This window comes from Cololabis saira, chromosome 3 (genome assembly GCF_033807715.1).
Source record: "Cololabis saira isolate AMF1-May2022 chromosome 3, fColSai1.1, whole genome shotgun sequence".
Taxonomy (NCBI): Eukaryota; Metazoa; Chordata; class Actinopteri; order Beloniformes; family Belonidae; genus Cololabis; species Cololabis saira.
Window position 1 is genome coordinate 16,968,019 of NC_084589.1, and position 26,323 is coordinate 16,994,341.

Genomic DNA, 26,323 nt, shown 5'->3' on the forward strand with positions numbered 1-26,323 from the left:
AGTAATGAAAAAGTTAAATACAAATTATAGTGATAACGAAAAACAATTAAGTAAAATTACAAAACAAAAAAAAAAAAAAACAGAAGCAACAAGAAAAAAAAATACTACCCAATAATAAATAAATAAAATGAAACAGAAATAATTATCTCATACATCAATTTAAGGAATAAAACAAAATAAAACAGTAACAACAATCTTAATCATCATCATCTGTGAGTGTGTATGTGTCTCTGCCCGTGACCTCGTCGTGTGCCTTCTACCTATTACTATATATTACTATATATTACTAGTAGTAAGTAAGTACGTTTTGTCACCTTGAGTGGTACTGACAAGTTACATTTTGGGCTCTGGCCCCTGGAATATTATTTTTAAATCCAAAACTTGACAGCTCATGGGCCGTGGTTTTATTCTGTTCCATCCATTCATGCTGTGCTGCCGCGGCTCGGCGCCACAGCGCCCCCCCTCGGCCGCGGGGCGGCCTGCAGCCCGGCTCCTCCCGCCTGCTGTAAACATCCTGCAGGTTTTAAAAGGCCAGCCTGAGCGGGAGCGCGGCGGCTGGCGCCATCTTGGCTGTTTTCATGAGTACAACAGGGAACAACTCGCTGGGAGAAGTCACATAATTACTGGGATTTCACCGTAGCGGCGTTGCTCTGGGTGAGTGTGTTTGCAAGCGAAATATTTGTGCACACTTCTGCGGATTTTACGAGGAGAAATCGGCATGCACGGGCGGGTTTATCCACCGCGGCCTTAACTGTACCAGGAGGCGTTAGCTCCCGGAGGGTGGGGGGCGACTCGGCGGCCGGGAGCGGTATTAAACTCTTCTTTACTCCGGTGCGTGGAAATACTGTTTTTCTGAGTGTCTCGGGGGAGAAGTGTGAATTAAATGAACTCCGTAGCTTCACATCTACCTTTACAGTGTGCTGCTGCTTTTGTAGTTAGCTGGCGGCTAAGTTGGTTCGTCCCACTTGATGGCGCCGACTATTTACTGGAGCTGCAGCTTTGGCGCTTCAACCTGATCCCGGTTAATGAGCACCGATCACCTCACATCCATACATAAAATACTGATGTTTTTATGGGTAAATGAATGGAAATCTGTGTTTTCCAGGACAGGCATGTACATTTGTGATCTTTGCCTCCCGGATTGAGGCGGAACTTGAATGAAACCGCTCTTGATTTGAACATTCATACATTCCCCACATGTTGCGTCCTACATTAATGATTTCTTTCCGCTTATTTTTTATAATCAGGAAATGAGAGAAATGCTCAAGCGTGTTTTAAGGTTGATGTACAGCATACAAACCTCTGAAAAGCCCTTATTGTTAAATGTTTAAAGTTTTTATACTACAGATCACATACTTAATTGTATGAATAATAGCCAGTCTTAAATTATCTTTTTATATATATATAAAAAAAATTACTATCGAATCTTTATGACCTAATAATAACACGTGGAAATCTGAGCTTTGGAGAAAAAAAAAAAGACTTGCTTGCGGAATGGTTTTGTGTTGTTCTTCAGTAATTATGTAATTTTTCTTAAATGATAAATGCTTGTGGGGTAGTTTGAGTGTTTGAATTAGTGTTAGACCACTAAAATTCAAAATATCTGACTACAGACATTTACAGTGTTGTCTTTGATTGACCCCTGATCTATCTCTTCCCTGTCTCAACATTAGTAAAGAGAACCTGATGTACTGCAACTTTGTGTCCTGCAAAGTGGCCGTTTTTCTTTCTTCTTTTGACTTTGTGCATTAGTTTGTAGGGGTGTAACGATACACTAATCTCACGATACGGTACGATACGCGATATTGAGGTCACAATAACGATATTGAGGTCACAATAACGATACGATACGATATAGCAGTATTTTTTTAACAACCTTGAATGATGAACATATGTCTGGAAAAAATTGTATTTTATTTGAAAGACACAAAATACAAAACAATGCTGTGCGTTTGCCCTATTGTTCCAGTTTGTAATGCTTTATAACTGTTTAAGTTTTAAAGAGAAAGCCAAGCCAACCATTTTCCACAAACTGAACTAAAAGTAAATGTCAGGTTTGCATTACGGATATTCAGTTTTATACAAGTAAAAATATTTTGCCACAAACTGAATAGTTTCTCTCATGTATGACTTGACTTTTTTCTTTTCCAGAAATTTAACAACTAAAATTAAATAAATAAATAAAAGTAAATAATTACATACAATTTTACATCATAAAAAAGATTGATTCATGCTCACCTTATAAGTGTAAGAGGAGATTTATTTTTGTTAAGAAGGTTATTTTGGTAATTCAGGGTTCATTATTTTATAAATATATTCTTTATATTCTGATGTAAATCAGGGACTATAATTACACTAGTCAGTTTATCTGTAGTGATTAGTCTGTTTTAGATTGGGCGGAGCGATACAGCAGTAAGTGCTGTGTTGATGTTCTAAAATCCTACACTGTTGAGCGGACATTAATGTACACTCTAACTCGGAAGAAGTTGTCCCGTGTTTATCCTACTCACGACCCGAAAAAGGTTAATTTTATAAGGTAAGGCTTAACTCTACACCAGCCTTACATAAGTAAAAGTTCAGAGCTCAAAACGGGACTAGTTTCTTCTGAGCGGAGTAAGATTTTGGTCCGCGGGTCGAGGCGCGGTCGGCACGCGTGGTCGGATGCTCTTTACTAGTCAACACAATAGATTAATATTAATAATCCAATATCGCGATACACTTTGTCACCTCCACGACACGTATTGTGACTTTTTTGTATCGCGAAATTTTGTGGCACGATATATTGTTACAACCCTATTGGTTTGTCATATGTGAATGTCTTATGTTTTTCAGGTCAACCATACTACAGTTGGAGTGTGTGAAGCCGGGGAAACGGGGCCATGTTCTACGCCCACTTTGTCCTCAGCAAACGTGGGCCGCTAGCCAAGATCTGGCTGGCGGCCCATTGGGACAAAAAGCTGACCAAGGCCCATGTGTTTGAATGCAACTTGGAGAGCAGCGTGGAGAGCATCATCTCGCCTAAGGTACCAAGACGAATGTATAGTCTTCACATTCTGGTGTTCCTACTACAGTGTTTCTGTTTGATGACGCTACTAGAGACAGTTTGAGTCTGGTTCAATGGTGGACCTTCTCAGAACTGGTGATGTGTTTTTAAACCAGAGACAACCACAGAGATAACTCATTAAGATTGCATACAAGTCTTTTCCAACACTGGTTGAATGTTGTTTTTTTTAAACGTCAAGTATATTGAGATTATTTATCTAGTATCTTTAATGGGTAAATTCACAAAAAAAAAACATTTAAAAGCAATACAAATACAAAAATGGTTATGCAGACTTCAAAGAAATAAATATTTCTCAGTGTATTTATTTATTTATTTATTTAAAAGGGACAATGCACATTAATTAACATGAGCACTTGAGTCCATCATGTAAATGAGCCAGATTTGGCCATACAGGCTAATTTACATCTGCAGTCCCTGGCAGGTTGATGGTATATATAAAAAACATTGAAAGAGAACACGTTAAAACACTAGAGCACAGAGTAAAAACAATCAGTAAAACCATGACATAACTCTGAATAATGACAAACAACATAAATGAAGAACTATAGCACACTAACACATTAGCTCACACATAAGCACAAACAGGTAGTAAAAACAATAACCTGACCCCTATACCAGATTATGACGGCATGTTTGATGTGTATTTCAGTGTCCTCCCCTTTGTTTTTGTACATGCTGTAAATGGATCTGGGTTGTGTTCATAAACTTTGTTGTAGACAATAGTAGGGTTTCATATGTCATCTTCAGTGCCAGAACCGCTCATAGGCACTTTTCAACTCTAGATGCAGTTTGTATTAGCATTAAACTTAAATTGGTTTCAAATGAGGATTTAAAACGGGCAGCATTCAGGCGACTGGGCCCATAAAATCACAGCCTTGTTTTTTGCCTCACCTATCGTGGATGAGGCGTATTAGATGTTGTGCTGACCTCTGGTCACGTTGGGGTTGTGTTGCTCCTGTACAACTTTAGATTGTTGACAGTTGGTGTAATAAGTACCTTTTTTATTGCTTTACAGTTAACATGTGATTTGATATTACAATTCAGAGTTTTAAAAAGAATCGTTTCCTTTACACATTATTTTTGACGTTTTTATTGCTTTTGTTTAGGTAAAGATGGCATTGCGTACATCAGGCCACCTGCTCCTCGGAGTGGTGAGAATCTACCACAGGAAGGCCAAGTACCTGCTTGCTGACTGTAATGAAGCCTTCATCAAGATCAAAATGGCTTTCAGACCAGGTAAGGAGAACATTTGCTTCAATCTTAGTGACCCGGTCTAGTTACTTTTTATAGTACATAGAATAATGAAGTATAAGTGTGCACTCACTGTAACGTTTCTGTTTGTGTTCAGGTGTGGTGGATCTACCGGAGGAAAACAGAGAGGCTGCATACAACGCCATCACCTTACCTGAAGAGTTCCATGACTTTGACCAGCCTCTCCCGGATCTGGAGTGAGTTTACAAGATTGACAGCTTCTGTGTGATTATTTAGTGTCCACTGAATAGGTTTACCACGTTAAAACAATCTCCTGAGGAGAAGGCTCTCGTTGCCATCATTTGTTCTTGTGTGGTTCTGCATTTCTCATTCAAGCTCCAGCTGTTACATCTATAGCACACAGCTACATCACATTTTGGATGAAACTTTGTGTATTTTTATAACTTGATGTTTTAGAGTCCAGCAGAAATGCCTGCCGTCAGCAGTGTTTCTTACATAATTCAGAGTTATTCTGTAATTTAAAGTTACATTTTTAAACACACAATGAATGCAGTCATTTGTGTGTTTATACTTGTGAATGTATAAAACATTTGGGCTTCTACATTTTTATGCGCTCGTCCATTTTACAATATCAGCTCATTTCATTCGTAACATACAGTATTATAGCTTTTCTTTGTAAATTGTACATCTACATGTTACAAATAATGGGAACAGCTTATTTCTGTCAATTTTGGTGGTTAAGCTTTTGATTTTGTTCCCACCCTGATGTGGCTCCCAACAGTGACATTGATGTGGCTCAGCAGTTCACCTTGAACCAGAGCAGAGTGGAAGAGATAACCATGAGGGAAGACGTTGGCAACCTCAACCTCCTGCAAGACAATGACTTTGGTAAGCCACAACCAATGTGTGTACTGAATGTGAATGTTTTATATTTCAGAGTTGTTGAGTTTTTGTGGGATTTTCTAGTTTTTTACTTAAAAAAAATAATTAAAAAAAAAAGAAGTAAATATTATGAATAACCTGTTAATAACACTGCTGTACTTCTCAGCTGACTTTGGTATGGACGACCGGGAGATGATGCGGGATGCCAGCACTTTTGAGGAGGACATCATGCAGGGTGCCACGGCATCAAACCTCCTGCTTGAGGCAGAACCCGGTCCAGCTACCCTCCCTGATAAATCCAACCACATGGAGTATGATGATTTTGGGGATGGGTCCATGGGCAATACTGATGGTGGAATGCTTGGTGAGCATTATATTGTGCTTTATTTTATTTTATTGTTAACATTTTTACACATATATTATAAAAACATTTTTTTTATTATTCTGTTGCGTATTTATGGTAAATCGTGAAAACTTTTCCCCCTCCTAGTTGACAAGCTGTTGAGCTCTGAAGATGGAGGTGGCATCTTTGATGATCCTCCAGCCATTACAGAGAGTGTAATGATGCCTCCAGATCACGGAGATGATGAGGATGACTTTGACAACCTCCACTCGCGTAAGTGGCGTCTTAGAACCATTCTTTGGAACGCACAGCTTATCAATAATTTTCACACTAAACATGAATGTGGTTTTATTTCCGTTCTAAGCGGGTCCAGACAGTCCAGATTCCGGCCCAGCAGAGCCACTGCCAGCAATGGCCGACCAGACAGAGCAAACTACTTTAGTTCACAACGAAGAAGAAGCTTTTGCCCTGGAGCCCATTGACATCACGGGTAAGTCTCACAACCTTTACCGACATGGTTAAGTCTTTGCAGCCTCAAAAGCTTCACCATTTGCTATTTTAAAACCGTTTTTTTTAAAAAGCAAAAATTGAAAACCCAGTGAGAACAATTCTTGATTTGCACATTTTGCAAACTGAATGCTTAAATTGATCTGCAGTTTACCTTGGATTGTTTTGATTTTACATGGAGAGATTGCTGAAATTTGTAAGTCTGTAAACGTTCTGCTAAGGGGTTTCTAGAAAGACCTCTTTCCATTTCAAAACTCTCCGGTTGTCCTGAGGACCCTCAAATACTTCTTGGGCCAATGGCTGTTTTGAATGAATTAGTTATTGATTTTGGTTAATTGTTCATTAAGTGGGTGTAGCTTTTAACATTTATCAGACAGGCTTAATTGTGAATGTTGTAGATGGGTTAAGTGTTGGTGATTGAAGCTTCTAATGTATGATAACTGACTCCAACATTCTGTTCCTCGTGTAGTTACATTGTGTTGCTGTAAGACTTGAATAGCGTTTCACATTTTCAACTGATTTCTATCACGTACTTGACAGGATGTGCGGTGTAACTCTTCTCTGCTCCTCAAATAACTCACACAGTGTGGCCTTCCTGAACTTGCTGCCTCATGTTTTGGTGACATTGTTTACCAAACTTGTGACTATTTTTGATTAGTCTCGTTATAAAATTTAATCAGTTATTGCAGCCTAGTTGAAACTAGGTCACACTCTTGAGAAACTGCTTTGACGACGGGCACGGAGAGCCCTTTGGGTGTTGGTGAAGCAGTTTTTTTTTTTTTCAAATGGAATTTGCAACATGAGCAGCACATTAACAATGCAGCAAAAGCCCTGGTGTTCTTTGTATGAATCAGACTGAATTGAAAATCACATAGATTTTTAAGAAGCTTAGCATTCCCTCCATGCATATAAAGCATGGACCAGAAGAGAAAATGGCATTTGAGCTAATAAAACACTCACAATGTATGCAAGTGTTTTATTGAGTTGATGACAGTAAAGGAACCACTTTTGTTTAAAAAAAAATGTTTGCAGTCTATGAATAGCAAAATCATTGTTGAAAAGGTGAGGAAATTTGGGTGACGCAAGAGTGATTTCATTTATACACTTGTCGTTTTCAGTGAAAGAGACCAAGGCAAAGCGTAAAAGGAAGCTGATTGTCGACAGCGTGAAAGAGCTGGACAGTAAGACCATTAGGGCCCAGCTATCCGACTACTCAGATATTGTGACCACCCTGGACCTCGCTCCCCCCACAAAGAAGCTCATGATGTGGAAGGAGACTGGAGGAGTGGAAAAGCTTTTCTCCCTGCCCGCCCAACCCCTCTGGAATGCCAGACTCCTCAAGGTAATCACCATTTGTTAGAAATAGCCCAGCGTTTGTATGTTACATATTCACGACTGTGTGAAAACATACTAACGTGGTCTCATCTGTTTGCTGACATTCACTATTATTGTAACAAGGAATGCAATGTCCAAGTAGGCCAGGCTCAGTGTTGAATAAAAGGAAAGGAAGTAGATCTATAACACATTTTTCATTGGCATTCTGTTCAGGCTCAGTGACTTGAATTGAGAATACTCTGAAAACGAGATGTGATTGGTTTTGTCTGTCTCTTTTCCTTGTATTTTCACATCCGCGTTACAGCTCCTGAATACAGAATGGAAATCGTGTTTATGCATAATTTATTGGTTTTCTTTTGGGTTGAGATGGGGCTCCCAAAAAGTTTAAAAGTTATTATACTTTATTCCGTTTAATCCAATAACCAAGCCTATTTCCAAGTTTAACTCTTAAATCTCTATCAGATGTTCACACGCTGCCTAACGCCCCTGGTGCCAGACGAGCTGAGGAAGAGGATAAAGGGTGGAGAAGCAGACAGTCTGGATGAGTTCCTCAAAGAACTGGAGAACCCCGAGGTGCCTAGAGAGGAGGTCATGTCTCAGCACAGAGATGTCATTGGTAGGTCGTCCTGGAGTTCACTGAGGGAATCATGTTCTATCAGCCACTTTTCATTGAATGAAGGAGAGATGAGACCTTATTATGAAGACTCGCTTCTTACATTCTTTTGATAATTTCCTCTCCTGCAGACCAGACTATCATGGAGGAGCCCAGTATGCTGGCTGTGTCTGCCATGGAGGGCAGCAGGACGACTCTAGATGAGACCGTCATGCCTCCTCCATCCACCCCCCGTGGTGTTAAACGCAAGAACGTCGACAAAGACAGCGCCCTTCCCGTGAGTACCCTCTAGTCAAGTTGGATGTGTGCGTTTAATTTTCTGAAGTAGCTGACTTTGCTAAATGCTTAGCATTGATTACAGGGAAGGAAAAAAAAATGTAAATCAACAGTTTGCCCAGAGTCCTGACCATGTTCTTGTTGGGGTGATTTTCCTCTTCCAGATGGCTCCCTTAGAGCAGCAGCAGCAGCCACAGCAAGTGGCTGACCGCTCAGACCTGAGGTTAGACATGACGGTGGACCTGCCCCCCGAAGACGGCAGCATCAACCTCACCCAGCTCGTCCCAGAGCTCGACCTCCTTGGAAGCAAAGGAAAGGACAAGAAAGACGACAGTGATGAAGACGAGGTATGGTTCAACGGTTACCTTTTGAACAGGAGTGTTTTGTTTTTGGTCTGCATATTTTGGTCAATGCATATTCAGTCAGTTAAAAGACGCTTGGCTTTTTTTTTTCTTTGAATAAATCTAAAATAAGCGACCCACAATGAAACAAGAATGCAATGTTTAACTGAGTATCTCTGTAGTCCATGATTGTACATGTGTATCTTGAGTAGTTGATTTTGATCACTGTGTGTCTGATTCTCAGGAGGAGGGTCAGACCGGAGACCAGGACCAAGAGGAGAAGAGATGGAACAAGAGAACCCAACAGATGCTGCACGGTCTACAGGTAAAAGAGGCATTACTCTCTTCAATACACTTTGATTTCAACATGTTCTATTGGTTGTTTTTGAACACCCCCCGTGAGACGGGAGTACTTAACTGATTCTGTATGTCACCATTTACCTCTCTAGCGCGTCATGGCAAAGACCGGTGCAGATTCAGTCAGGCTGCTTGACTTGTGCCGGAACAACAACAGAAAGCAGGCAGCGGCCAAGTTTTACAGTTTCCTGGTCCTGAAGAAGCAGCAAGCCATCGAGGTCACTCAGTCTGAACCCTACAGCGACATCATTGCCACCGCTGGACCAAGATTCCACCTCATTTAGACATTGGAACAATAGACACTCTGCTTGCAACAGACATACTTTTTTTATTTCTAATTTACTCAACTCTACTTTTTTTTTAATTATTATTTTGTGTTTTCCTGTCGGCCCGATGTTTTCTTTTTTGCTTCCTCTGGGGAGGGGGAGGGAGTAGTAGGAAAAGGTTTGGAAACTTAAAAATAAAAGGATTTTACTGTACTACAGAGGGAATCATGCAGTATTCTTGGATTATATGGATTAAGTAAGAATGTTTGACAAGTATATTTATAAAGCACCCTTTTAAAGCCCCTAGTTGGTAAACCTCTTTCTTTTTTTTTTTTTTTTTAAAGTTTAAGTTCTTTTGTCTGCTGATTTCTTCATATACTTTCTCTTTTTAAATCTGTGCCCCTATTTCAACTGAAATTTTAAATCTTTTTTAAGATAAATCCGTATGATCACGTAGTATTTACTGCATATGTTCTGGAAAGGTACTGTTCAATTACTCATAAGTGTAACTTCCATCTTACCCCTGCTGCACTTGTCCTTCGATCAAACAAAAAGGTTAATCTGTCAATAAATTCTTCAATTTTACCCTGGCATTAAATAGGTTTCAGATGTATAATTCAGGCAGTTTATCAACTAAGGTTTATGTACATTTTCTTTTTTTTTGTACCTTTTTATTTGATGCTTATTTGCTGTTTTGCATTATGTAACTAGGTAATGTACTTGTTACAGTTAAGTTCACTATCCCACCTTTTAGTCTTTGGGTAACCTCTAGTTGTGATACATCTGTAAAGATTTGAAATAAAGTGTTTTAAATACTTGGTTAAGTAAAATTTTATTAATCAAATGTGCTGATTTGAGTTTATGGTCTTCATAAAGTTAGATGTTGGGTGCGGGGGGGATGACCCTTCATAGGGCACCCAATGTAATTATTGGAATTTAAAAACTTGGATTGTTTGAGAAAGTTATTTGATTGTTAGGTTTTGTTTTTTTAATCAGAGGTGACTGCGTGGTTCCAAAACGGACCTTCTCATTTCACCCGACTTAAAAGTTTTTTTTTTTTTCATCTAATCATGGGTTTGTAACATTAAACCCCGAAGCATGGATTTGAAGTATATTCGCGCTTTTACGAGGGAAGTTCAGCTCCCGTTGATTAAACAGACGGAACTGCAGGGCGGGGTTATGTTTCCGTACGGACCGGGACGGGGTTGCTCTCCACCGGAAGCGTCCTTCACAATATCTCTTCCCTCTCGTCTCGGCGTGGATCTGCTCATCAATGGCTGCTCGGAAAGAAACCGGTACCGCTGCAACCGCTGTGATGGCCTCTACGGGCGGAACACTCGACTCTCCCGTTAAACAGATCCAGATTGAAGGACTGGTGAGTTCTGCTGCGGTTCGGTTGGACTCTAAAGCAAGTTTTAGAGACAAACGTCTCGGATGTGGATGCTAACCTGCGAGCATCATCATGGCCGGGAGATACAGATGCTATCTTTTCCGTTTAATCTGTTTCTGTGCGATAAAAGTTATTTGTATCGGGTGATTTAACTAAACACATCACTGAAAATGTTATTTTTTTAAAAATAGCGTCACAGCTGAATAGTAGATAGATAATGGGGTAAACATATTTTCATTATCTGGTAATTACCTCCAGCTAAGTATGTTTTTAGATAAAAAATACTAATAAATAAAAATAAAATACCCCCTGGTTAGGAAACAAAGTACAAGTAAGCTTTCACTCGAGTAAACTCAATCAATACATCCCTCGTTTGTTGTGAGGCGGATTCACTCTATTAGATATCTATCTAAAAGAACATTTTACATAATTACAACTAAAAGACACATTTCTACAGTGTCGGGAAACGGGAAGTGTGTGTCAAAACGAAAAGTTAAAAGAAACTTGTTTCCAGTAATAATTATGCAAACTGTACAAACTATTGTTTCCTAACAAAAGCGCCATTTAAAGGGGACCTATTATGAAAAACACGTTTTTTCTTGTTTTAACATATATAAAGTGGTCTCCCCTCACCCTGCCAGCACAGGGGAGACAAAATACCATGAATTTCTGCAAGCTCTCTGACCCCCGCCGGACAGAGTCCCCCAGTGTCACGTGACCTTTTTTTGAGCCGATTAAAATCTGCTCCCGTCGTGACGTCACGACGGGAGCAGATTTCCAGAGGTTCAGCCTCCGCTGCTGAAACCACGCCCACAACCAGCTCTCTCCGCTGCTGGAGCGGTCCTTCCTTCAGCCAGTCGGATCCGGGTTAAATCATCCAGGTTCCCGGGTGGTTTGGGAGCTGGGTCCTTGTGGGTCTGTCCCAGGTCTGACCAGCTTCACCCTCCGAGATTTTCAGGCAAATCTGTCGGTTTGATCCCGGTAACGGACGATGCGCCGCGGATGCGCCCCGGAGCCGATCTGTGCGGCCGCCGTGGGGTTGCGGCGCCCGTCGCGCAGCATCCGCCGGGCAGATCCGGCTGAAATTCCGCTGGACGGTCCGCGGGAGTCCCTGCTACCAGTCCAGGCCGGTTCCTGCGGTCCCGGCCGGTCGGAACCGGTCAGATTTCCCGGTTAAAGCCGCGGTGATGCGCGCTGCTCCCGGGCGCCCGGCGTGGCTCCGGGCCAGCGTTCAGCATCCGCCGGGTAGATCCGGCTTAAATAGTGCATAAATGTTATTTATATACAACTCATATTTTATTTGTTTAACAATAAAGTTTCCATTTGTGAAAATTCAGTGTTGTGATAATTTACAGGCTCGGGCTGCTCTGGCGGAGCGAGGGTTTAAGGCGCTTTTGCATTAGTCTCACTTCTCCCCGGTTCTACCCGCTATGGCCCCGTTTTGCGCTTTCGCACTAGGGCTGAGACGTGTAGAGCCGCTCCAAGTCGGTACTTTTTTCTGTAACCATTTCAGCCAGGTTCTTAGCGGGCTGAGAAGGGACTATTTCTGAGGTCACCACCCTCCTCGCCACTGATTGGTCGGGGGGCGGGGCCGTCAGACGTTTGAATCAGGAAGCGGGAGTCAGAGCGAGGCGACCCGCGGCTCGCGGCGATTTTATTATAAAGCACAAAACGTCTGTTTGGTGATCCAACTCTGAGGTGCAGATGTTCATAAACCTGGTGGCTGTCGAGAAAAAATTAAAAAAGCGATGTAGACGGGCTGTTTTACTCTCAGCCGCTCCGGCTCCAGCTGATTTCTGATCAGCGCTGACGTGAACAAAGGTGTTGCGCAATCGAGTACGTCACAGCAGCTTCACCCAAACCTGCCCGCTTCTCCCCTGGCAGTGCGAAAACACACAGTGGAACCGTGTAAAGCCGTGCCGAGCCGAGTCGGGCCAAGTAAGTCCTAGTGCAAAAGCGGCATTATTCTCCTCCCCTGCTACACGTCATTCAGGGAGCCAATCAGCGCAGAGCCTCATTATCATACCCCCCCCTTCCCTAAAAATGAGGCGCAGAAAAAGAGGTTAGAAGTGGTAAAACTAGTGACAGGGCCCACAGGCTGGATTTATGATTTATGTAGAAAAAACAAGCTTTAGATTGTTTTTAAGACATTCAAGGCCTGTTTAAAATATACATTAAATGCCATAATAGGTCACCTTTAAACATACACTTCCTCGGCTTCATTACAAACGCACTGTTTCCACAGACCAGCTTCACTGCAGCTTCAGGCTTCCCTAAATATATCAGCCAACTAGTGGCATTTATATATTACACATTACCTTGACTTTCAGACAAATATGAAACTAAATCTCATTGATTGTACCAGAAGCTTTGATTTAGATTGAAAATACTTAATTTCACGAAGTCATTCATAATATGAGTCCATCTGGTGGTGCCACGTTAGATTTGAGATATTTTCGATAAAAATTCCACATTATGTATGATGTTTAAGGAAAGACTTTGTTCACAAAGTCCACTTTTAATTTTGAAATGTATCACTACATTGCTATTGATATTTTCTTAATGACACTCAAAAATATGATCATTATCCACTCATGTATTAATTTCCTGTATGATTCTTAAATCCTTTTCAGGGTCTGCTGGAACTTAATATGTTAATATTTGCTGAAACAATAATATCAGCATGAATTTTCAGTAAACAAAAGTTACATGAAAGTTCACGGGCCCTTTTTTTCTTTGAATTTTTCGTTACAGTGATGTGGTTTACAGTCTTTCTAAAGTGAGTTAGCTCTGTAGAAAATAAGGAGTTTTTCACACTTAAGGGAAAATATAGTTTCTTCTTTAGGTTGTATTGGATTTTGTGTAAATATCACTCATCTTGTTCACAATTACACTAAAGGGGAGAGTAGTGTGTCAAAACAAGATTTGTTTTTTTGGTAGCAAGTTATAACTTTGAAAGGCTGTCAAATATTGGACATTTTATGGGGCAAACGTTCTGAAATTCATCATGATATTTCAAATGAAATCTCAGATGCTGCCTGATGGAATTGATGTGACCATGGTCTGTAGAAATGAGGAGCTTCCATTTAAAGTGAAAGTGAATACATAGGAGCTCATATTCAACAATTTAGGGTTCTTTTATTTTGAAATTCACTGTTGACCCGACTATTTTGTCAGTAACAATTTAAGATGGTGAATAATAATTCACCATTTTACTTTTAACAGAAATCTAAAATTGGAGGGATGATAAGAAGCATTTATAATTTAATCAGCCTTTTTTTTTTTTTTTTTTAATTCAATGCTACCTTGACCTTACATGTAAGCAACACTGAGGAGGTGCACTCTTAATATGAAAGTGGAACTGGACATTTTCCTTTTAACAGTTAATAAAGTATGTTATCAGTGAAAATATTTGACATTTTAGGATACTGTAATTTCTAATTGCTCAGTAGAAACAAGTTTTAACATGTATAGTTTTAGATGTGTGTTATTTAGCCTAAGTTGCACATAACAAAGGGCTTCTGTTCTCAAATTTAACACCAGATTAGGTGGATGCTTCGTGAGTGACATCCTTATGAGGCGAACACTATTTGGAGTCCAAACGTGGACAAAAGATACCTAATACATGGCATTGCAATCCGGTTTTATTTTGACTTAAAACCATATTAACATAAAGTTGTCTGGAAATCAGACTTGTCATTTTAATAAGGGCAAGAAGACTGACGCCTCATGCTGTGTTTAATTGCATGGGAGATATTAAGACATGGATGGACTTAAGTTTCTTAAGATTAAATGAAAACAAAACTCAGATTGTCCAGTTTAGTTGCCCTGACATGCTCCTGGTTCTTACCAGCTCCCATGGCCCACTAGCACCTTTTATATACGATCGCAGGCAAGGAATCTTGGTGTTAATATCGATGGGGCGTTTAAATTAGAGAAGCTCCGTGGTCAAGGCTAGCTTCTTTCAACTTTGGTTTCTAGCCAAAGTCGAATGTTATCTTAGAAGGGCTGATCTGGAAAAGTTATCCTTTATCAGTCTTTATCAGATCGCGCTTGGATTACTGTAGCTCCCTGTGCATTGGCCAGTCTGAACTCAACCGTCTTGTGTTCAGAATGCGGCAGCTCGTCTCCTAACTGGGACAAAGAAACGCAAACACATAACGCCGGTGCTTTCTTCACTACGCTAGCTTGTAGTAGGATTCCTTTTTTTTTTTTAAGTCTTGGACTGGCCCCAGATTATTTATCTGACCTTGTTAAGGTGCATCAACCCCCCAGAGCCCTTACGTCAGCTGACCAGATGGTCCTGGACGTTCCTGGATCCCTCATGAAGACCAGAGTTGATTTTTCCAGTTTTGGCTCCCACGCGGTGGAACACATTGCCTCTCTGTGCAGTCTGCCAATAGCCTCTCCATTTGTAAAATGCGTCTCAAGGCCCACTTGTTCACCTTGGCTTTTGGCTGAGCAGCCACCCCTACTGGATCTTTTATCTGTCTGGATCTTTTATCTGTCTCATTTTACTGTTTGTTTCTTATTGATGATGACTTTTTACCGTAAAGCACTCTGGTTGGCCGTAGGCTTTTATATGTGGTATATAAATAAAGCTGACATTGACATTGAGGTGATCTAAGCTGCTGTGTGAAAAAACAAATGCCAGTTTAGGCTGACAAAGTTAGTAAATGATTGTATTGCATTATCAATTTAAGTTAAAGCTGTTCAGTGCAAATGAAACAGTTCATCATTCTGAATATACAGAGAAAATGTAGGAATTATTTGAAACTTCATGAAACTTTAATTTCGAGTAACAACACGAGAATGTCCTGATATTGCGGAAGTGAACTTAATCTTTTGCTTATAATATCCTCCAGACATTTGTTAAACAATGCACACAGGAAGCCTTTCTAGTGCTTAATACGCCTCTAAGCATGGATGCAAGAAATGCTGAGTGTATGCACACACAGGAAAACAAGCAAGGACTTGCTTGAATGAGTTTTTTTAAGTGGTGGCTTTGACACGTTGTTAATGGGACCCCCAGAGGAGGAGGATGATGACGATGCTTTTTTTCACATTAAGAAAAAGCATCTACTGTAGATATAAGACCTGTGTTGACTGTATTTGTTCTATTATTTACAAAAAAACATTGCTGGGTGTCATCACTGACCTCCCGATACGATTCCGATACATTAGGTCCCAAGTCAATACAATTTTTGATACGATTCGGTCGGAATAACGTGATCCTTCCACGCGCTACGTCCGGCCAGAGAAGCCCAACCCTGACTGGTGAAAAGAAGCGGCCAGTTCACTCCTCAGGTAAGGAGGAGACCTGAGCTCAGTGTAGGGCCTCCCGGGGCTGGTAGAGCGAGCAATGCTCAGGACTGACTTAGGTAGGAGCACTGGGTGGTAAAATGGGGAAAAAAATTGGGATAAAAAGTCTTTTTTTAAAATCGATATTTGGATTTATGTATCAATAATCGTTCCTACACGTGTATATCGATATTTTTAATCCACCCCTACTGGCTTCACGGAGGATCCATGTGCCCACAGAACAGATGAATTGAAGTTGGAATGGGTCGTCTGATACCTGCACTTTAAAAAAAAAAAAATCTTTGATGTATTTTCCTTCTTATTGACATGACTACAACAATCTCTCTGGAAATTAAAACATACATTAGGAGTAACCATATGGACTGTCCTTGTGTTTCTAATATCCTACAAACGTCTTAGCAGGATGTATGGTGAGACGTGAGGTTAGAATGAAAAACTGGTTCCACCTCAGAACCGGTTCCAAATGTCCTGAAGCATCAGAATCATACGCCTCTAAATGTATTGATTATTTTATCAATGCTGGAAGGGGCTTAAGCTGCATGCAGCATACCAAAAGCGAGGCATAAGAGTTAAGGCATCGGAGACGCAAAGGATTCAGCCGGAGACTCACGGTTGTGTGTCGTTGAAGTGGAGATGCTGCTGTAACTAACTGACCTGCTGCCAGTGATGTTTCTGGAATTAGAGACAGCAAAGCGGTCAACAACCTGCGTACCTGTTTCCTCATTGGAACTCGGATCGGAGTGGATAAGAGAATCGGTAAAGATTTGGATTGATAAGCTGATTCAACAACTGCATCTGTTTTGATAAAATCTCATCAACACCCATCTCAGGATGGAAGTTAATGCAATGTCTAAACAGGAACTTCAGGTGAAATGTCTACTTCAAAAGATATTTATGTTGATTATAACTTTAAAATGTCATATCTTCCTCACAGAAATGTCCAAACACAAGACTATTAATTTAATCTTAATGGATTTGGACACTCATAAGGATCATTTTTAGGGTTAGTGAAGCAGTTCACGTCTGTTTTTTCATTCTGTAGTACCTTTTTATAAACAGCAGAGGACAAACTCGCTTCATTGGCATGCATTTATTCATTTTTTATTTTCCCTCCTCAAGCCCTAAACTACACTGGACACAGAGCAGTTTATTTTTGTAGAGTGCGTGATTGTAGGAGATGGACTTAGATGTGCCAGCTGCTGCCTTTCTTTTTATCTTGCTCATTGAAGTTGCCCCCGTATCTCTGGTTCTCATTTCATAGCTAGATACTTCACCTGAAGTGTGTAAAATTTAGACCTGATATTTTACATAGACTTTGTTTTTACTGCCTTTTTTCAGCCAGTCAGTCGCAGCTCTTGGAAAAAAAACAAAACAAACCTACATCAAAACCTGTTTAATTTGCAGCGTCTTTTTCATTCAGACTGTTGAAAGAGCGCTGTATATTTCAGGTGGAGCTATGAAAGCCCTTTCACCTGAGTGCATTGATATGCAGCAGTTGCTGCTGTGTTGCGTCATGACCCTTCTGTCAGGTTTTTAGCTGCAGGGTTGCCCTGAGAAAGCACCACTTCTGCTGTGTAGTAAATATGGATTGTTTTCTTCCTTTTGAACAAGTTTTAGTCGTTTGTGTTTCAAGAAAAGTGAAACACAGCAGTGGGTTTCCGTCAAATGCTTACCGGGATCAAGCAATCCTGTATGTCTTTAAAAAAAAAAAAAAAAAACCCCTGTTTTTATGTATTTATTCTGATATACGGTGTACGTACAACAGTAGTCTTGTTCATGCGCTGGGAATTAAGGAAAAGTCACTCAGGTTGTGCAGTATATTTTTGGCAGTGTCATTTGAAGGCTCTGGGGTGTAATAAAACGACACAAAGTCTCACAGAATAAACTCATTCTGTGAGATCTTAACATTTCATGAAATGCTACCTGTCATTTTCTATTTTAAAAGCTTTCAGAGGAATGAAAGAAATGCTGTGGCAGAACAATTCCATCTTCCCCAAAGACTTTAGTGCGTGGCTCAAGACTTTAAACAACCTGGGCTTGTCAGGAAGATGTCCCGTATTAATGTGACACAGATCAGCTGAAATGGACGCAAGAGATGACTTGCTATGCCGCGAAGAAAATAAAAGCACGTTCCCAGTCCCATCTGTGCTTGCTTGAGGTACAGAATAATATACTTGTGTACATTTTGATCAGTCACTGTGACAGCTTCTGTTTGTTCAGGTTCTCGTCAACAGCAGTTATTTTCCTTTAGATTTTTATCATAAAAAAAGAAACATTTGTTGGCATTAAGTAGATGTATATGGGGTGTTTGAAATTGGATGTAATTCAATACTTTTGAGCTGCCCGAGTCTGAAAATGAATCATTGAAATACCCGTTGATATTTATAGGGTTCTACGGATCTGGGGGTTTTATGGAGTGACTCCACCTCATAAAACTGACTCCTGTAAACACAGCTTTAAAATGTGTTGAAAAGGGCACCGGTGTACTGCGCTTTTGTGGCATTTTCACCAAAAATGTTCAAATGTGACATGCTTTGGTGAAAACATCACATGCACAGCAGCTCTCTATTCAAGCATGTGTTTACAGCTTCATTCATAGCAGCGGCTCTGAGTGGTGGAGACGGCTCCTCCACTCCACCTTTCTCATCCAGGGGGCCGTAACAGGGTCAGTCTTCTGAAAACCTGAATCACATCTGTAGACTTTTTGATCACTTTTTGATCACTTTCAGGCCAGAGCTGTTAAGTCTGCTTTAAATGGACCAGACATAGTTTCCTTGTTTGGGCACGTGTGAAAGCTCATCTCAATTTTCAGCTTTCATTTGCCCAAGTGAACTGAGACTCTCGTGTGAATTTGCCTTACGGCAGCCCCAAACAAAGTGGCAGCGTTGTGCAAGTTTTTGTTTATTTTATCCTCTCAAGCACAGAAAAAAAAAAAAAAAAAAAGAATTGGTTCCAATTTTTCTTTTTGAAATTAATAAGCTTTTGGATTTTAGAAAAGCTGTTTTTAGCCTGTTTATTTTGTAATGTTTAAATATCTTAATAATTTCAATAGTAAATATCAAAATCTGAACATTAATTTCTTCATTGCAAACAAACAGCATTGCTGTGCTTCATGTAGATACACAAGAATTCACTCACAGGAACATTTATCAGCCTTCTGCTGCCAACTGCAGTGAAAACGCTTTTAGACCAGAGGAATGTGTCCTTATTTTATTCACACTTTGTCAAAATGTATTAGTCAGATTTTTGTCAAAGGCTAAACAGACACATTGCACACCCAAGTCAGCCCCCCCCCAAAAAAAAAAAACAACATTTTAAACCCTTAATCAGCTCCTATCTAGGACTGCTTCATGTAGACTTTGACCAAACATGTTTGAGAAAGGACCCAACAAGCCAGCAGGCAAAAGCTGGCAGATGAAGTGAAAATCTGCGATGGTCTTCATCCATGGCTTAACCAACAGATGACTCATGCGACACAGAAGTGTTTTCTCTGTCGAGTATCTTGCAGCCAACGCCGTGTGTGTGTGGAGTTCATCCACACTTGAGCGGCGGCAAAAAGAAGAAGAAAACTCATGAAAGGACCGTCTCCCCGGCTGTACTTTCTCATAACTTGAGCCCCGTTGTCTCGGGAATATAAACCCCTTTTGTGTGAGCGGGAGAAGATTTATGATAAGAATTAAAGTCGGCCAACGGGGGATTTGGACCACAATTGATCTTGCACAATTCAATTTTAAGCTTGTTGATTTATAATACGCTGTCCACATATCAATCTGGGGCTTCTCCACATGAGGTGAGCTCACGGGGCTAGCTGCTGGTGGGCTAGATCAATACATTTGTGTTAGTAAAAGTATGTGTGCGTGAGAAAGGGGAAAAGTAGTATTAAAAGACGATAGTAGAAAGAGGTGGACTTCGTGTGTTTCCATACAAGTTTGCAGTCTTGGAGCTTTTTGGGATTTGCTTACAATACCCGCTGGCATTTACCCAGCACCAGGAAGCCGCTGCTACAAATCCACTGACAAACCCTTAACATTGCTCGCTTTCCTTTTACTTGTAGTTCTGATGTCTGCAGAGTTTGTTTCCTTCAAGCATTTTCTACAGAGGCAGCATTTTCTAAAATCTCAAATGTAGCTATCAATCTGCAGATGATGTTGGCCGACGGACCGTTTCTCACGTCCTCCTTTCCTGGAAAGCTGCTGATTAAGAGTGTGATTTACAGATTGGCGCGAGTTAGATGGTTTGAAAGTGTCGCGTATCTGCTGTTGAGATGGGCACGAGGACTAGAAGTATCATTTGTTGGCAGAAGGAGGAGAGGCAACAGTGACTGTAGCCCTTTCGTCCCCTGCCATATTCCCCTCCGTCTTCCTTGTTGTCGTCGCCACACCTGTGTGCTCTCCTCACCCCCGCAGACCCCCCTCCTGCTCTCTTTTGTCAGCATTTTCTCTGCACATCTGTTTTTCCTCTGTCACGTTTTCATTGGTGCATTAGCCTCCTCACCCGGCACCAGCACCTGCCCCGACAGGGCTCTCACTCTCGTACGTTATCGCTCTTTTTCCTCCGCTTTCCACTCTTTCTCCCCCCAAAGACCGATTCGTCAGACCTTCCTCTCCTCTTAGTTAGGAAAAAGGCAAGCAGGACGGCAAACAGGGAATGAGATTTGTTTTTTCTTTCCGCTCCACCCCATATCGTCTGTCTTTCCACGCTCCTCGCTCTTTACTTGTTGCGTGACAACGCTTCGCGGAAATAAATCATTTCCCAGAACAACCTGCATGTATATGAGTATGTACGTGCTCACTGGCAGACCAGTAAAGACTCCCCCGTAATAGTCCTGGGTGTTTTGTTGGAAGCATGGTTGCAGGACTGCCACCCTGTTACAATGACTGTGTGTGTGTGTGTGTGTGCGCGTGTGTATTATTAATGCCTCTGCTTGTGACCTGCTCACACTGTTCTCAGCATGATTTATGCTCTTCCTGTCCACTCTATGCTTTTCAGTTTTTCTTCTCCCTTTTACCCAGTTTCTGTTCATTTAGACACATCCCAATTTTGTTCTTATTTCAGTTTTTTTGTTTAGTTTTTCTTGCTACATGTGATTTGATAGGTTGCCATATATTAGAGGTGGGTGCAATTAATCGATGTGTCGATGCATCGCGATGCGTCACGTGACGATTTGTAATCGATTATGGTCCAGTAAAAAAAAAAAAAAAAAACATTTTTTTTTTTTTTTTTTTTAAGTTATCCTATCCAGATTCCAGACTGAATAAGCTGCGGAATCATTTCAGATATGTTTACACTAAATAAATTTGATGGAAGTACATATCTTGTTTACTTGAATTAATGAACTCATTAAATCCAGGGCTTGACCGTTTTCAGTGTTTTCCGCTAATAGAGGGCGCTCTCATGCAAGTGCAGCTTTCCCTGGTCAAAGTTAAGTAAGTCAAAGAGCAAATGTTTACATAGTCATAAAATAAGTTATTTTGTGTCTTTGAAAAATACATGTCAAATGTTCAAACAACCTTGTTATTTACTTAATTAGTGTTGTTAGAGGAACTGAGTTCATTGATTGGCTATTTATTTACAAATGTAGCCACAGATGAAGACAAAATCAATCTTGTATGGAAAAAAGCATTAAAAATCACAATAATCGAAGAATCGTGGCACCAATAATCGAATCGACAATCGTTATAATCGAAGAATCGAATAATCGAAGCTCCAATAATCGAAATCGAATTGAATCGTGAGGTACCCTTGTTTGCACACCCCTACCATATATATATATATATGTTTATGTTGGTATGCATCAGCTTGTCCAGATGTCAAAAATGCGTGCGTTGAAGGTACAGCATCCTTGATGGCAGCGACACAGCATTTAACCACTTCCTGAATCCTGGGGAGGCTTTTCCAGTGTTTAACCACCTTTTTGTCTTTATTTCACATTAAAAGTTAAACGAATACAACGATGCATGGTCACTCCGTCTTGATGAAACGCAATAAACGTGGAATATCAGACGGCAAGCTCAATTCAAGTGCATCCTCCCACCTTACAATTTTCCCAAAAGATTCACGTTTACTCTCCTCCTCAAGTGTAAATTGATGACTGGTGCTGAATACTAAATGGCCTTTTTGTTCACATTCAAGAGCAGTGATGCCCCAGAAATGGAGCTTGCAGGTGGTGCTTCCCGCTCGGCCACAGTCTGTGTTTGCCTGAATAACGTGTCCCAGAATTCCTTCTTGATATAAACAAGCCTTTTGGCAGTTTTGTAGTTGAATGTAGGATGTTGGTGGTGATTTTGTGGCCAGGTGGCCACGGGTTGATTTTGTATTTTATATGGATGCAGAAGGTCAGTTTTTTTGGGACGTTATAAAAAAGTTTAATCATCTCACATTTGAGGAAACGCTTCCTCAGACCTCAGCAGCTGGTTACCTTGGCAGGAGGTAAATGAACACATTGAATTGAACACATTTACGAATCATGACATCAATTTCTGCCGAGCGTTGGCAGCTGGAGCTCCGCAGCCTGTGAAGCCCAACACCGTAATCACAACCAAAGCAGGCAGATGTTGTCAATATCATAACTCCAACTTTTCCTGCAGGGTTTTCCACCAGCGAGCCAGACTTGTAACATATGAGGGACATTCAAGCAGATGCGCACAGGCTGAGCAGCCAATTTGAAACATTTCTAAAAAGACATGTGACATGGGCGACGCCTCCAGTCATGGCAGGAGTCTGTGAAGCCTCTAAAGATGCTGCATTAATATCATTTCCACTTTGACCATCTGAATTACAATATGTTTTCAGAATTTACTTGATCAAACTGATCGTGTCTTTGTAGAGAGCCACAAATAGAATTTTATGATAACTAAGGGTGAACTTGGTGGTTTTGTTTTGGAACCAATAAAGATTTCTGTTTTTAGACGACATGGAAAGGGCATTCAAGCAAAAATAAACCTTTTTTTTTATATTCTGTTTTTCTGTTTATGCTCTCTCCACAGTACAACTAATGCAAGCATTTCAGATGGTTTTGAGACACTACAGACTCTTTTGATTCTAAATTTGTGTTCACTGTTAAAAAAACAACAACAAAAAAACAACCAAGTTATCACTTCAAAGTAGCTCAGAGCTAGATGATGATTTCAATATTGTCATATCTGATCATAAATTCATGGGTTAAATGAATAAATTCAAAGGTTATCCTAGTGGGGCTGTGCAGTTCATCAAATTTTAATCGTGATTTCCATTTCTGTAATTGGTGAAAATAATAAACAATTATGTGCCAGATATTCTGCCTTGTGCTCTAAATGACGTGCACACGTCAGGCTTAGACTCCAATTGACCATAAGTTAGTAAATCCCTTTGTACTCTTCCCTGTAAAATTACAACATTTTACTAAGTTTAAAAAAATGCTTCAAGAGTCATTGTTTTAAATGACTCTGATTTCAGCGTTGAATAATCTTTGAATAATTAATTTTTTTCAAAATTAAAAAAAGAAATAAAAATGCAGCAGCCCCTCTAGGCCAAACTTTGCCCTATCTGGGCTTTTCTTTGGCACAACTTCTGCTTTGACTCCAGTGTGTAGCCCTTTTTCCAGCCGCCACTCGTATATATCCTGGATGCAGCAGGACCATAACTGGCCCATATATGGCAGAAATATCCCAGATCAGGCCCAAACTATTTAGATACAAGCATGGAGGTCATGGTTTAATTTAATGTCTACATATATTTGATGCGGTTAAAAAGCCTCGAGTGAAAATTGACTTTTATTTCAGAGGTAAACCTTGCTTCACTTTCACCGCCAAGAGAAAACCTGCAGAAGCTGTGTGATTGATTATACTGTTATAAATTGTGATCAAGATGATGCATTGTGTACGCGTGAAGCCTCCTGCATTGTTTCGAAGCTTTGATGCATTTCAGGTGTAGCCTGAATATTTTCAAATTCAAATGTTTTGCTTAGTACTGGTTTCTTTAGTGTTTTTTTTTTTTTTTTTTTAAATCATTGACAACCTGCAGACAACAACACTGGTGTATTGATTTAGAAGGTGAAGTTCTCGCATACCTCTGCACCCACTCTCTCTCTAAGATTTGCCTGTTACTGTACTAGTGGTGATGCTCCAAGTATTTCTTTTTAAAGTATGCCAGGCTTTGATAGATCTGGGGAGTCTTGTTGCTGTGTAGCTTGTCCATATTTGCAGGATGATCTAAAGTGAGAGACTTTCAGATCTAAGACTTAAAAGAATCCTAAAGTTTGTGATGAAGGTTAGATGTAGTTGGTTTTCTGAAGAGGTCGGTGAGAGACGCCACGTGTTAATTTTAATATTAGTTCACCAACCCCATGTTTCATTGTTGCATTTCGACAAGGTAGACTTTGGTCTATCTGTTCCAAATACGAGTTTTCCTGCTACACTATTAAATGTTCATGCTAGTGGGACTGCTAGTAATCATTTGAGCTCCAGTGTAATTATTCATATTTACATTATTTTAATTATCCAGCATGCTGTAGAGGCATTTACACTCATAAATGCTGCAGCTTTATAACTCCTTGTGTGCTTAAGGAGCGTAACTCCTAATGAAACCATTTAATTAAAAAAGTTTCCTCGCTCTCGAAATTCATATATTGTTTTTTTAATTCTTTATTTTTTTTTTATTTTTTAAATACATTTGGATACAGTTAGCTGTCAGAAGAATGAAAACATCTCTATCGTCTGCGTTGTCTTCATTTAGTTACACTGTTAATTATCTTGTTGAAAATAAATGCAAGGTGTGGAGAAGATGGAGAGATAAGTTTAATAAGGGACCTGTTTGACTTTTATAAAGAACATCTAAACCCAAAAACCGGCAGCGCTGGTGTAGGCGCTCAGTCATCCAGGTCGTAGACTTCCTTTTCTCTTGTCTTTGAAGGCGTTTCAGGTGAAACATCTTCGAGGGATACAAATTTAACTTAACATAAACGTGCAAACTTAAGTGTTGTAACTGCGCGATAAAGCAATGAATTCTCCACTTGCTTCTCCACCTCCTTTTTCTTTTTTCTTTTCATCCATTTGATTTTAAATTGGCATTCTTCCTTTCTTATCTCACAGGTGGTGCTGAAAATTATTAAGCACTACCAGGAAGAGGGCCAAGGCAGCGAGGTGGTGCAGGGCGTCCTGCTGGGCCTGGTGGTCGAGGACCGGCTGGAGATCACCAACTGCTTCCCGTTCCCCCAGCACACTGAAGACGATGCAGACTTTGACGAAGGTAACCAAGGGCAATTATTGCCGTTTGTTGTGCTGATGACCTAAACCTGGACAAATTCACCAAAACACATAAAATAAACAACCACAACAGACTCTATGAGAGTCTGAATGCATGGCCACGGGTTCGGTACGTTCTGTACCAGTGGAAATGGCTCTGAATGTGAGGAATGCCAGACCAGTTTCACGAGGGAGAATGTCCCTGAAGCGATTGGTTGTGGCTGGCTGGCTGGCCAAGTTGGATTAAAATCTACTTTTAATTTATATTCTGCTGCATGTCATTATGAATCACAAGTTCTGATGATTAAGTTTTAAATTAGCTTTGAGATGTTGGGTCAATAGACCAGATGGTACTGGCAGCATTAACTTGGAACTTCTCTGGGAGAAGTATGCTTTTGGCTGGAAATGGTTGCGTAGTTTGGCATCAAAGATGGCTGTAAAAAATTTGAACTGATTTCCTGAAATGTATCAAAACTGTCTATGAATGCATTTAACACTGAACCACAATAAAAATGGCCTAAATAGGTGTGTTTTTGAGCACTAGGAGGATAAATCAATAGTATTTATCTGCTTATAATGTCTGAATGAATGTCTATGGAGGACGGTGAAAGGCCCAGTGAAAAGAGCAATACCGACCTTTTAAAAAAATTCTCTAGGGGTGTTGATGCGTGAGGGCAGTAGGACAGGATGAAACGCTTCAGTTCATGGGTTACAGGTGCAAGCAAACGTGCAAAGGTTTTAAGTATTTATCTGTAAGCATCCACTTTTCCTTTCACTTCATGTCTCCTGTCAAAGGCTGCCATGTTGTCTGACCTTCACCCTTCCCTCATCGCACCTCGTTCTCACCTGCTCCTTGTCTAGTCTGACAAAATATGTTTGAAGTAGTACTGAGGGAAGAAGATGATGCAGGGAGCAGTTGATAAGGGGGAAAAAAATCTCTTGGTCAAACAGGCTTCTACTGCCAATGAGCAACCGTCAAAAATCCAGCAGGCAGCACACATACCAGTCACGGCTAAAGGTTGTTAGTGTTAGTGTGGAAGTCTGTTGTATTGCTGACATTTGATGAGCTGGATTTTCCATCTGTCACTCCATTTTAAAGTTAACAAGGGCTTTTCGTTAGCGGTGCCTTGCTGTGAACTCAGGCAAATTTGCAGATTTACAACAAAATTCCTCTCAGCGGGGATTTTGATCCAG

General features: G+C 40.5%; 2 protein-coding genes across 2 annotated transcripts in view; both read left to right on the forward strand.

The window, feature by feature from the left end:
* Window positions 1-520: 520 nt before the first annotated feature.
* LOC133426413 (double-strand-break repair protein rad21 homolog A-like) lies at window positions 521-10,011 on the forward strand. The gene is made up of 14 exons (XM_061716379.1): window positions 521-654; window positions 2,833-3,023; window positions 4,171-4,300; window positions 4,413-4,512; window positions 5,058-5,164; window positions 5,325-5,522; window positions 5,649-5,774; window positions 5,866-5,991; window positions 7,127-7,350; window positions 7,806-7,959; window positions 8,088-8,233; window positions 8,397-8,579; window positions 8,818-8,898; window positions 9,023-10,011. The coding sequence occupies exons 2-14, from the start codon at window positions 2,880-2,882 to the stop codon at window positions 9,212-9,214; spliced, it is 1,911 nt and encodes a 636-aa protein (XP_061572363.1). The 5' UTR covers window positions 521-654; window positions 2,833-2,879; the 3' UTR covers window positions 9,215-10,011.
* Window positions 10,012-10,424: 413 nt separating this feature from the next.
* LOC133426429 (eukaryotic translation initiation factor 3 subunit H) overlaps window positions 10,425-26,323 on the forward strand; it is a 64,202-nt gene continuing 48,303 nt past the window's right edge. Inside the window, exons 1-2 of the mRNA XM_061716380.1 lie at window positions 10,425-10,571; window positions 24,977-25,133. Of these exons, the coding sequence (XP_061572364.1) occupies window positions 10,470-10,571; window positions 24,977-25,133 (259 nt within the window). The 5' untranslated portion in view covers window positions 10,425-10,469. The remainder of the gene's footprint in view (window positions 10,572-24,976; window positions 25,134-26,323) is intronic.